This window comes from Perognathus longimembris, chromosome 28 (assembly GCF_023159225.1).
Source record: "Perognathus longimembris pacificus isolate PPM17 chromosome 28, ASM2315922v1, whole genome shotgun sequence".
Taxonomy (NCBI): Eukaryota; Metazoa; Chordata; class Mammalia; order Rodentia; family Heteromyidae; genus Perognathus; species Perognathus longimembris.
Genome location: NC_063188.1, coordinates 24,582,454 through 24,595,700, shown reverse-complemented (window position 1 = coordinate 24,595,700; position 13,247 = coordinate 24,582,454). Strand labels below are relative to the sequence as shown.

The window sequence follows — 13,247 nt, the reverse complement described above, 5'->3', positions numbered from 1 at the left end:
CCACAGTATTTTGGTGAGTCAACTTTCATCTTGCTCTTAGCACCTGAGACATCTAAGGGTGTCCCCACCTTCCTAAGAGCAGTAAAAACAGTGGTAGACACTCCAATACATGACAGACATAAATTTGATTTGTCTCCTGGAGAATTTATATTGTCTTGAATAATTTACCAGTTAATCATAAAGATCCATGAGTAAATATTTACCACCTAACTCTTCTCACGTTTTTTTTTTATTATTATTTTTGTTGTTGTTGGCCGGTCCTGGGGCTTGAACTCAGAGCTTGGGAACTGTCCCTCAGGTTTTTCACTCAAAGCTAATGCTCTACCACTTGAGCAGTAGTGCGACTTCTGGTTTTGCTGTGTTTAACTGGAGATACAAGTCTCATAGACTTTCCTGCCTGGGCAGGAAAACCAACAGTACAAGTCATGGTGGGGAATGGAAATGCAGAGGGGGGAAAGGCCAGGGGAAAATGGGGAAGGAGGTAACAAGTTAAATAAGAAATGTACAGACTGCCTTACCTACAAAACTGTAACCTGTCTGTACATCACTTTGACAACAACAAAATAAATAAATTTATTTGTTAAAAAATAATCATAGTGGGGGCTGGGGATATAGCCTAGTGGCAAGAGTGCCTGCCTCGGATACACGAGGCCCTAGGTTCGATTCCCCAGCACCACATATACAGAAAACGGCCAGAAGCGGCGCTGTGGCTCAAGTGGCAGAGTGCTAGCCTTGAGCGGGAAGAAGCCAGGGACAGTGCTCAGGCCCTGAGTCCAAGGCCCAGGACTGGCCAAAAAAAAAAAAATAATAATCATAGTGGGTTAACATATTCTATTAAACAAACCTAGAGGATCTCAACTCATCTGGACTACATTTTAGAAATTTACGCAGGAAAACATAATCCATTTTCATTTTCTCTAAAATTGTATCCTGTGAAACCATATCTTATGATAATTTTTAATATGTACCACACGTTTTCAGGATTTAAAGGGACAGTATTTTCGGCAGTATTTTGGCACATTTAAATGTGCTTTCATACTAAACCTAATTCCGGTTAAATATTCTTCAGTGGAACTTTTTCAGCATGCAACATCGGATTCCATATCAACACGAGTTAGACTAGGATTACGAGGCTTTAGCTTTTACTTTAGTCCTCCTATCCTACTCTGCTACTTAGATTTCTAAGTTCTGAGGATTCACTAGAATATTAGCTATCTTTCAACTCCCCACACAGAAAGCGACTTCGACATACTCAACGTACCCTGGTGAGATTCAGGAGTCAATGGGAGTGTTTCCTCCAAAGGCATGTCTTCTAACAGGCAATTCTCATCTGCTTTCCATAGAAAGTCTGGAAAAACACAGAATCTTTGTCATACAAACTTGAACCTTCCATTTGTCCAAAAAACATTAACATTACGTTATAAAGGGCATTGCGAAGGCATAACCAGATTTTAATACAAAGTGGAAAAGTCTAACAGTCCATTAGATATAAACAGCCACCAACTATGTTTGAAATAGACAGTTTCTCAGATTTTCTGTGACCCATTTCTATAATTACATAATACAACAGTAATAGAAATACACGAACATAATATAAAATGCTCAAAAGATAATCTTATATAGCCGTTCCACAATTGTGTTAAAGAAGTCACGTTCATAGGATGCACTAACCTCACTCCTCTCCAACAATAATTTGTACAAATAGTAATAGGCATTGGTTCCCCCAACTCTATGAAAAGTTTGTTTCAATGAATGACTTTATTTAGGCCTAAATATATTGCTCTCTTCCTTGGAGAGTTGTATAACGCATTAATGGATGTACAGCAAATGGTGTATTTTATTAAGATGTACAAGACACAGAAAGTCACCTCCAAATTCTATTCTGATGTCACCTGTCCTCTAAAGCATCAAAGTAATCAGACTGAATTATTTTATTTCCAGAAAAACAAAGAGCCTACCCATCATTGTTTCAGAAGCTCCTTCATCTCCAAATCCATCCCCACTGTTACACATCAAAGAGTTTTCGCCAAGGAGGTTTCCAGTACTATAGTCAGATATGTAGACACTGCAGTTTGGCAATGTATACCTTTCCTCAAAGCTGTGTCCTCTGAGAATGTGAGATCCTTCTGCTAAATAAATATATATATGTAGATATCATTAAGGCTCAGTTCATGACAGACACATATACTTAAGAGTTGAAACACATCTAACTATTATAGCTAAAAGTACTTAATAAATGCAGAAGAAAATTTATACTTTGGTAATGTATAAAAACATACATATGCATATAATAAGATACATATGGAACATGAAATATTACTTTAAAAATAATAACAGCAAGAGTTAGAAGGAAATTAAGAAAAATAGTAAGATCAAACAATAGTTGCAAGGAAATTGAGGTGAAATTTAAAAGAATGGGACTATAGCCTTCATTCAACAATGTAGTTGGACAGGGACCACTAACAATCAGTAGTCCAACCAGCCACTATTAACTCACTATATTGTGCATGAGACTATGCAACAGAAGGAATTGTTCTATCCGTCATCATACAAAAGGGAACAAATCACTGAAAGGGTTTTTTACTGGAGCAGTTACCACCTTAATAAAGGACATATCCAATATTTCAACTCAGGTTTTTTTCCTACTGTAAGGCTTGTATTCTCCATTCTATGATGATTTTCCTGGATATCAAATGTCAGCCATATTCTTTTAAGGCATTTTAGGCACAATGTGTGTGGAACCTTCCATACACGTTAACTAGAGCATGTGTTTGTCTCTAGCCAGGCTGAAGCTGCTGGAGGACAGAGACTGCCTCTTTCAACGTGTACAGCACAGGTCCTTATGATAGTACCCGACATATAGTAGAAATTCAAGAAAGGGACATAAGCTGAGAAATGAAACAGATGCTAAGACCAGGAACTGACATCCCTAGTTAAAAAGAAAGTAAAGTTTTATAATGCAGAACACGTACTTGTACAGAAAAATGTTCATCCTAATGTTCATCCTTTGATATTTTTTGGTTGTACTGAGACCTGGACTCAAGGTCCTACATACTCGGTATTTTCACTCGAGGAGGACACTCTACCACTTGAGTTTCATCTCTACTTCCAGCTCTTTAGTGGTTCATTTCTGCTAAAAGTCTCCAAGACATTTCTCCCCAGGCTGGCTTTGAGCCTTGATCCTTTCAACCCAAGTAGCTAGGATTACATACGTGAGAAACAGGCTTCTAGATTCCTTGTGAATTTCTATTGCATTGTTTCACTACATAAAATACAACTACAATGGCCTATGACTGTAATTTTGATTTCTTACACATGATCACCAACATTCTGTGCTTCTAAAGATAGATCCTTACCATAATATTCTTTAAGTGTAATTTCCTCTGGTCTGCTTTGGTTTTGAGTCAAGTGTTCAGACGCATCAATAGTGCTACAGTGAAATGAAAGTTCGAGCAAGAAATAGGAAAAGAACAGTTATTTGGCCACATATTGAAAACATGTAAAACAAAACCCGGTTCGTTACCTAAAAATGCATGTGTGTTGCTTTGTCAATAGTATTATATGTGAACACAAGATTTTAGTATATGATACATACAAATAATTTCCAGACTGCAAAAGTCAGTGCTGGTTTTCAGATGTTCTCACATTGCGTTCACCAATACCATGTGGGGGAGGTGTGCACACCTGCTATGGCCTGAAGGCAAGGGTCCTCTCCACATCTGTATGTTCAACCTCCTCACAAGGTGATAGTATTTCAGGCCTTTGCCATGTGACTAGGTCATAAGGGCTCTGCCTTCATGAATGGCATTAGTGTCCTTAGGATGACTCAGGCTACTATCTTGTTCCTTTCGTTTTGTGAGGACAAAGAGAAAAAACTGCCATCTATGACCCAGTCAACACAGGTTCACCAGACACTGAGTCACTGGGCTCTTGGTTTTTTGTAGGGATGCTGTAAATGAAGTACAAGACCTCTGGAAGTTTATAACCAATAAAATATTGTTACACAGAGACGGTAGTTTAGGAAGTCCAAAGTTAGTGTGCCAGGAGATTCAGTGTCTTGTGAGAGTCTGTTTCTCATAGAGGGGCCTTCTTGTTATATTCTCAGGAGGCAGAAAATTTAAGAAACTACTTCAAGCCTCTCTTAGGAGGGCACTGATCTCATCCACAAGAGCCTCTGTTACCTAACCATCCTCAGAATCCTCATTTGTAAAATTCTACTGCCTTACATATGAGCTTTCAACATCTATTTAAAGGACCCACAGATACTCAGCTCAAAACCATTCACGATCCAATACCTTTCTTCTTTCTCTTTCCTTTTCAAAGTTGTCTTTCCCCCAGACCCAAAGAAAGGTAGGCTGCATGTTTTCCTTCATTTGGAATAAATAGAATAGGCCTATGATATTCGTAACAGGAGATCTCAATAACCCAAATGCTAAGCACACAGGAACAAATACACTGAAGCGTATCAATATGAATTCCCCAAAAATGGAATCAAGGGATTCTTATTATATCCTGTATGTAGCTAGGTTTCTTTCCTGTTTCTCATTGTTTTCTGTTCGTTGTGCCTTGTATATAAGTTTATTCCATCTGTCAAAGGCCAATGGAATCCCAGAAACCGCAGGACAAAAGACAGGTACTCACTTGACACTAGGTAGGAAGTGAACTCTACAACTTAGGGAGGGGGCAAATAAGGAGGATAAGCTGGAGAAGATGAGGGAAGGGGTAACAGTGTTTAAGAACAAATGAACTCATTACCTGACTTATGAAATTGAATTGCCTGCTCATACCCTTTTCAATAAAGATAATACATACATGTATGTAATAAAATTTTTCCTTCGCTAGCTGTCCTAATTTTATGAGGTGCTAACTCAATCACCATGCTCCCAAATCAGAGTGATCCTTTGCTTCTTTCCCTCACAGTCATATTCATTATCAAATAATACTGATGGCTCTGCCTTCCACACACATCCACAGTTGACAGCTACAGCCTTGCTAAGATGAAGACTGAGAACTGCTTAGAGATTTTATCTTCTCCTAGCTAATATTGTTTAAGGACAATCATCTTCTCACACATTCTCTACTTCTTTTTCCTCTTACAGTAAACAGCCAGAGGGAGCATGGTAAATGAAGTTAGATCTGGCCATGCCTGCCTTTCCTTAGTTAAAAAGCAATTGCCATTATACCTGCAATATCCCACAAATTGCCTGGACCTCCTGCTACCTCTGTGACCTCATTTATCTACCACTCAGTTGCTCATATTCTCCACTCCAATCTTACTTGCATTCTTGCCTTAGGAACTTTACACTTGGTTCTACATAGAAAATTCTTGCTCCACAGTATTGATGTGTCCCTTTAGCTCCTTCAGGCCTTCATAATTACATTAGCAGAAAAATCCTTCCTTGACCATCTTAGCATTAATCCGACTTCCCTTCATGTTAGGCATCTGATCATCTCCTGGAATAATGGACATGCACTTGTTTGTTTTTCCCAGCCTTCTCCAATTGAAATGTAAAATCCACAGGGAGCTGAGTTTTAACAATGGCCATCTCTTCAATGCCTCAAGCAGTGACTGGCATAGGGAAGGCACACAACGAACTCTTACAGGATAAATGAGTGAATATACTCCCAGTATTGCAAAATATGTGCAATAAATATATTGATAAAATTTTGTGGTCTTAAATTTCAATTATATGGTGATTTTTAATCTATGTAAACTACATGAGTTCTTATGTTCTACCTGCTTACAAACAACCTGCATATGAACATAGCAAAGTGACATAAAAATCTACCAGAAGGAATACAATTTACTTTATGGTATCCATGTCAAAATCATAAAATTCTTCTTCCAATGTGATAGCACTGTAAGACGCTTCTAAATCCCCTGTTGAGAGGTCACTCAGTCCTGAAAAGTATAAAAGAAAATCAATAGGCAAATAAGATAATTCCGCTAAATGTTTATTGTCTCCCACTAGACATTGGCTTTGAACCTTTATCTAGTTTTTCTGTGCCTACTCCTGCCCTTCTGCAGCCCATGACACACAGATGACAAAGTCTGTGTTTAAAGTGGTTGAGCAACTTCCCCCATGCAAATTAAATCAAAATTTCCAGCCTGGGCCTCTTCAGTCTTCCAAGTCTATCAGGCATCATTGGAGACCCTCTCCACCTTACATTCCAATTCTTCTGGTCTTTAGATCCTCTCAGAGAGTTGAACCACTTTTTGATATGAACCCTTTGTTTTTAAGCTACATATCCCTTTTTTGCCCTTATTCTAGCGACTATATCCATGCATCTTCCCCTCAAAAAGCATTTACCAGGAGTCAAAGGTCAATTGAATTTTTTGTTTTGTGTTGCTGTGCTAATTTCAGTTTCATTTATAGCACGTAACCTAAAAAAATTTCTTCAAGTTTCCTGATTTGATTTCTTTTTTTTTTTTTTTTTTTTTTTTTGGCCAGTCGTGGGCCTTGGACTCAGGGCCTGAGCACTGTCCCTGGCTTCTTCCCGCTCAAGGCTAGCTACTCTGCCACTTGAGCCACAGCGCCGCTTCTGGCCGTTTTCTGTATATGTGGTGCTGGGGAATCGAACCTAGGGCCTCGTGTATCCGAGGCAGGCACTCTTGCCACTAGGCTATATCCCCAGCCCCCTGATTTGATTTCTTTAGAGAAAGAAAACCAGGGCCATTGCCTTGTTGGTCCTTATGTCCCAGAGCCTAACATATTTGGCACAAAGGATGAGATCAATAAATATTTGTGCTAACATAATTGAAATAAGAAAGAAATATGCCATATTGATAGGATTATATAGCTAATTAGAGAACACACATATCATAAACAAAGACCGGAGAGACTCCATAATGATTGAACAATTGGCGCAGGAAAAACATTAAGACAGGTTATCAGAGACTCGGAAAATCAGCTGTGCTATCAATGGCGCATGCATTAATTCCGAGCTAATGGGGAGGCTGTCAATTGAAAGATCAGCAGTTTGACAACAGCCCTCAAACATTCAAGAGACCCATTTATCCACTGATACCGTGGTATGGTAATGAACACTCATCATAGTTGCTATATTGCAGGCTATGCTTGGTGTGGTAATGAACACTTGTCATACTAGCCTCACTGCAGGCTGAAATTGAGGACAACGTTCAGCAGAAAACCTGAGTCTGTATTAAAGGCGATAAACTTGTCTTGGTAGTACACATATGTCATTTCAGCTATAACGAAGATGCCCATATATTCAGAATGTACACCAAGTCTATTCCCAGGCAGGGAGAAAGAACCAGTACTAGACAAAGGGCTGATAGCATGGCTGAGTTCTCAAGTAGCTGCCTGGCAAGCATAAGGTCTGAGTTCAAACTGCAGTAAGTGCCAAAACAGAGGATCAGAAAATGGGTGTAACAAAGATACTTCAATTCTGATGATAAGGAAAGACTGATGTTTAAATCACCAATGCTAAAAAGAGGAAAAATGATTAATGTCTCCAAAGTTGAATAGATGGTCTGTAAATTAAAATCTGAAGACACTACAGTTGAAGCACATGAACAGAGTACTGTGAAAGCCTTAGGAATTTTGGTAACATTTCATCAATAGCAGTCAAGTAAGAAAAATGACAATTCTGAAAAGACTGTCAATCACACCATCTCCTGTTGGGGGATTTTAAATATCAACCAGTCTATGTAGAAATTTTTCAGGCAACCCAAAACGAGATGTGACAGTCTATCCAGAGATGCCACTGCAGCCTTGCCCGGATCTCTCCATCGCATGGCATGGAACCTGATAATTTGGGATGAAAGACGCAGCCACTCCTAAAACTGAAAGTTCCACACTGCTTTAACCCTTTGCCCTCGGTTGTCATTCATCTGTGTTCTCTCTCACCTGCCGGTAAGAAGAAATGGCGTGATTCAGATTGATGGCACATAGATCTCATGTTCTCTAAGTGTTACAGCAAAACCTTAACAAGCAGTTTTTAGTCAGCTCTCAACGAGTTACAAATGTTGTTTTCCTTGTTGCTCAATTGGAGATAATAAGGGCTTTTATATCTAAAACTCCTTGGATGCAGTTCAAAGCCAGCCCGGGCAAAAGAAAAATCTCTCTAAAACTCCACCTCCCAGTTAACCAGCAAAGAGCCAGATTGAGAACTTGGCTCAAGAGAACCAGCAAAATGCTGAAAGCGGCACCGTGGCTCAAGTGGTAGATCACTAGCCTCGAACAGAAGTGCTCAGGGACCGTGCTCAGGCCCCGAGTCCAAAACCCGTAAATGCGGATGGGAGCATGCCATCCCAGCAACAAGCGCTGGAACTCCTGGGACTTACCCAGTCCAGTCCATTTTCTTTTTCTGCCAGTTGTATATATGTATATATATGTATGTATGTATTTTTTTTTTTGCCTCTGACTGGCTATGCCCAATCGGTTTTCTATCACTAAACACTTCTTTCAGTCATTTCTCCTTACCTGTTCATTTTACAATTGGATTTATGCTCCAAATGGAACTTTCCTGGCTTATGCCCAGGGTATATTCTACGCCATTCATGTTAACTAGCCCTATAAACTTAGCAATCTTTTGCCTGACCTTTTCAAAAGTCTCTTTTAACAGAATAACATCTCTTGCTGAGATCACCACCTGGGAACTTGCCGTTCATAGCCGTCACCCTAACACAGACCTGAACCCTGGAGTCCCCAGCCCTGGAAACTTCTAGGTATGCCCATGATGCAGGAGTTGGCCTGAGGACACCATGGCACCCTCTGGCCCTATTGACCATTCTCGTGGTAATGATGGGAACTTTTGCCAGCCACACTGGACGGTGCCGGGCTGACCAGGGGCCCTTGATTACATCTCCCCCTTTCAGCAGGAAATAGCTACAGAAGAAAAGACCTTCACCCACACTCCCTGCCTGGTGCCCGCCGGTGTCATAAATTTAAAAAAAAAAAAAGAGGGGGAGTAGCCCCCATGATTAATTAAGAATAGTTATGCTTATATTAAATATCTTAAAATTTTTTAAATCATCCCAAATCAGTGTGGGATGGAACAGTGTATGTGCCTTTCCAGATTGGAAAACTAAACCCAGAGCACTTGCTCTGGAGAAATGTCTTGTTGCTTTCTCTAGGAAAACAAGGACCATACTGGATTTCTTCTGCTCTTCCAAGAGAATAGAGGAAGCCTGCCTGCACACAAGGGCAATAGCGGTAGGAGACAACCTGTCTGCTTTCTAGACTCTTCTTGAGCGTCTCTCGTGGTGTGATTTTTTGCCGTGACGATATTGCCCACGGCTTTGCACAGGGAATGAAATGGGGAATTGCACTGTTTCTCCCTTGCCTTTCACACTGCCGTTAGGGAGTCCCGTTAGAGGGAAATAGGAGCTGAGGGTTTTGACACTCAACCTCAATGTTTCATGATAAAAATGTCTTAAAAGTAAGGACAAAGGTTTAGCACCTTCGCTTCAATGTTTACAAAGAAAAAGGAATGTTTTACTAACCACCTGTGTTTAAGTTATCAGCTACTGTGAACTACCAGAGATGCCAAAGCTTCAACCTGCTTCTACCTCACTGCCCAAAAAGGGTTGATGCCCGCATTATCTTGAGTGGAGTGGAAACAGACTAAAGATTCCGACTTTTCTGGACTTGGACTGCCTTATGCCTACAAATGTGCTATATGTTTACAGCATCCCCTGCTCATTTAAAAAACAAAAAGGGGCAGATGTTGGGGATTTAGTTTGGCCTCAAGAGGGGAAGGGCGACAGAGCTCCCAAGACGCTGCCCTTCCCCAAGCCCTGGGGCAGAGTGGGAGGGAGCCCCTCCCACCTTCCGGCCTGAACCGGAAGAGAAGCAAGCCGTCCCCGCCTCTCGGCTTGGCCACGTGTCTAATGGCGGAGGCCCGGCCCTTGGGGATTGTGGTCCCCGCCCATAGAGGAAGTTTCATGACATCCCCTGATGGGCAGCCCAGCTCAGCCAATCAGCTAGTCACCCCAAGTCCCTCTCCTTCCCTCCTTTCTTCTGCCCTCCCTCTGGACGGGGAGACCGGCAGAACATCCAAACCTGGCTACCCGAAACCTCTGTCCTGCGTTGGCTTCTGACACGTGAGGGGGACGGCGGGGGGGGGGGGGGAGGTTTCAGCAAATTTCCTCATCTTAGCGTAATCCATAAGAACACGCTTTGTTCCTTCTGCGGGCGGGAGGGATAAAGCCGAGTGTTCTTTCATAGTTTGGGATTCAGGCATCCCCCTGGGAGATAGGGGGAAGGGGGTCCCGAGCCCCCAACAATTTCCAATGTCTACTATATGGGCACAAACAAATGGGAAATTAAAGGAATTAAAAACAGACTATCAGATCTTTACACAAATGGGGTGTGCTTAAGTTTATTTGCTACATGCACACAGCAACAAACAAGTTTTGGACAGCATAACCTTCTATATAAATACAGGAAAGGAACAAGAAAGAGAATACATTTACCTTAACCATGGATTCTAGGGTCCCAAAAAAATGAAGCTTACATTCACTAAATTCATCCAGAACCCCAAGCATTCTGTCAAGTGAAAGAGCATACCCCACAAAATGCAAAACAAACCAGGACAAGTAAGACAAATTAACATTGTATGTTTACCTGGGCGAAATGTCATACTCATTTTACCAGCTGTTTCATTGCAATCTTCCCAAAGATACTTCATCTTCCTCTTATAGATTCGAACAACTCCCAGAAGAAGATGACCCGAAGTTCGAAGGGAAAATTTCACCTTTCGATAACATACAGAGTGTTACAAAAATAAAAATTAGGGTCATAAAGACTTCTCTAAAACCAGAAGATTTTCTTCCCCTTAAAAAGCACCTTGTGTATTTTATCTAAAGCCCCTTAACTTTCACCCAAAGTTATAAAAATAAAAGGTGAACATTCTTTATATAATTTAGCAAATGTAATCAGACAAGGAATCAAAGGGAAGTATACTATTATTCATACTAAGGAAAGAACATAAACACTGCAGTCAAGCAACCTGGGTTGAAGCCTTTGGTAATTGCTAAAGGTGAGTCATTATGACTTCTTCAACTGCAGGGCAACAAACATGACTACAATTGCTATATATTTACATTGTGCCAGATAATGTACAAAGAGGTTTTCATTCATTAATTTACTTAACTTTAATAATGCCTACTCACAAAAGAGAAACCAAGGCTCATACAGATTAGTAATGACGTAAGGGCCAAATATCAATTTGAACAATGCATAAGTTCATCTGGTTACCCATCACAATTAACTGAGTTAAGATTCCCGCTTATTGTGACGATTAAAAAATTTAACCAGGGCTGGGGATATGGCCTAGTGGCAAGAGTGCCTGCCTCATATACATGAGGCCCTGGGTTCGATTCCCCAGCACCACATATACAGAAAATGGCCAGAAGTGGCGCTGTGGCTCAAGTGGCAGAGTGCTAGCCTTGAGCAAAAAGAAGCCAGGGACAGTGCTCAGGCCCAGAGTCCAAGCCCCAGGACTGGCCAAAAAAAAAAAAAAAAAAAAAAAAAAAATTTAACCAGTAAAATGTCTAGCCCAGGGGCTGGGGATATGGCCTGGTGGCAGGAGTGCCTGCCTCGGATACACGAGGCCCTGGGTTCGATTCCCCAGCACCACATATACAGAGAACGGCCAGGGGCGGCGCTGTGGCTCAAGTGGCAGAGTGCTAGCCTTGAGCGGGAGGAAGCCAGGGACAGTGCTCGGGCCCTGGGTCCAAGGCACAGGACTGGCAAAAAAAAAAAAAAAAAAAAATGTCTAGCCCAGAGCCCACCAAATAGACTTTCAATTATAATAAAAAAAAAAGTCATATATTTTGCTTGGAATATACACTAGTGGCAGGAGTGCTTGCCTCATATACATCAAACCCTGGGTACGATTCCCCAGTACCACATATATAGAAAATGGCGAGAAGTGGCACTGTGACTCAAATTGCAGAGTGCTAGCCTTGAGCAAAAAGAAGCGAAGGACAGTGCTCAGGCCCTGAGTCCAAGTCCCAGGACTGGCAAAAAAATTAATTTACTAATAATTAATTTTTTTAAAGTCATGTATTTAAATTGGAAGATATTAATATGTTTAAGGTGAATGTTATTAGACTTTTTAATATTTTCATAACGAAAAATATAAAGACATAAGTCAGAAGTATTTTGCTTGTCATAAAATAGCTTCACATTATTTTATTTATAATTGATGCTTTTGTATTCTACCCACACTCAGTCATTTTTGTATAGGAAATACTTATTATGTCCCGGCTATGTACATGTTTTATTTTATTAGAAGAGAATAAAGAATTACAAAATATAGATCTTGTTTTTTATTTCTCAGGGTCCAATTTATTCTTGATAAAACACATAAAATAATTGTGCACTAGATCTAACATTTGCTCGTGTTCACACAAAAGATGCTAAAGGAATTAAAAACCATCACTTGTAAAGTAAAATTGTTCAGAAATATGTTTCCTGATACAACTGTATTCTCATTGTTTTCCTGCCCAGGATTCTGGCTGAATATACGCTAATGTTTATAATCAGTTACATACCTTATGTGAAATAATTTTCCCAATGGTTTTCTCTATGTTACATCTAAATACATGATCCTTTGTGAGCTTCTTCTCCCAATGAGCTGCCAGCCATACGTTGGCCAATGACCCATGCTTACTCAAAAGCACATCGGTATAGAACATGTTGCCTTTACTCCTATGTTTATGGAAGTAGAGAAAAATGAAAAAAAAATACTTAAAACTTGACAACAAGATTTTTAGTGGTATCTGGCTACAAGCAGAAATATCAGTGATCATATAATGATATCTCCTATTTTAATATAGTGTTCCAAGAAAATTATTTTCTTGTAAAAAAAAGAACCATATTTAGAATGTCAATTTATACTATTAACAAAACTCCTATGATGGTGAATCACATGTGCTTTAGATAATCATACCCAGATTTTGTTTCTTCTATAAAGGATTCTGTTATTACTTGAGCCGTTTCTTATAACAGATGTCTGCTGTCATTAGCAATATGGTCAATTAAATAAAAGGTGCTCAAATTATGTGATGCAATGTGGACAGAAGAACAGAAGAAAAAAACAGGAAACGCTGCACACAAAAAGACTAGCTGTCAGGCCCTTTCTAAAGCTTAAGAATTTGGTAAGGAATGTATCATTGATTTCAGTCTAGGTTTCAAATCTTCTTCTTTTCCAGATTGTCTGCTTTACATAAAAGATACCAACATTTACCTTAAAATGTTAGAATTCTATAGAAC

At 40.0% G+C, this 13,247-nt stretch overlaps 1 protein-coding gene across 1 annotated transcript in view; it reads right to left on the bottom strand.

The window, feature by feature from the left end:
* The window catches only part of LOC125342980 (double-strand-break repair protein rad21-like protein 1), a 28,201-nt gene extending 15,531 nt beyond the window's left edge, over positions 1–12,670 (bottom strand). Inside the window, exons 1-6 of the mRNA XM_048335321.1 lie at positions 12,527–12,670; positions 10,593–10,722; positions 5,809–5,902; positions 3,314–3,430; positions 1,959–2,044; positions 1,262–1,348 (exon numbers count right to left, since the gene is read on the bottom strand). Coding sequence (XP_048191278.1) covers positions 1,262–1,348; positions 1,959–2,044; positions 3,314–3,430; positions 5,809–5,902; positions 10,593–10,722; positions 12,527–12,670 — 658 coding nt within the window. The remainder of the gene's footprint in view (positions 1–1,261; positions 1,349–1,958; positions 2,045–3,313; positions 3,431–5,808; positions 5,903–10,592; positions 10,723–12,526) is intronic.
* Between the last annotated feature and the right edge of the window lie 577 nt (positions 12,671–13,247).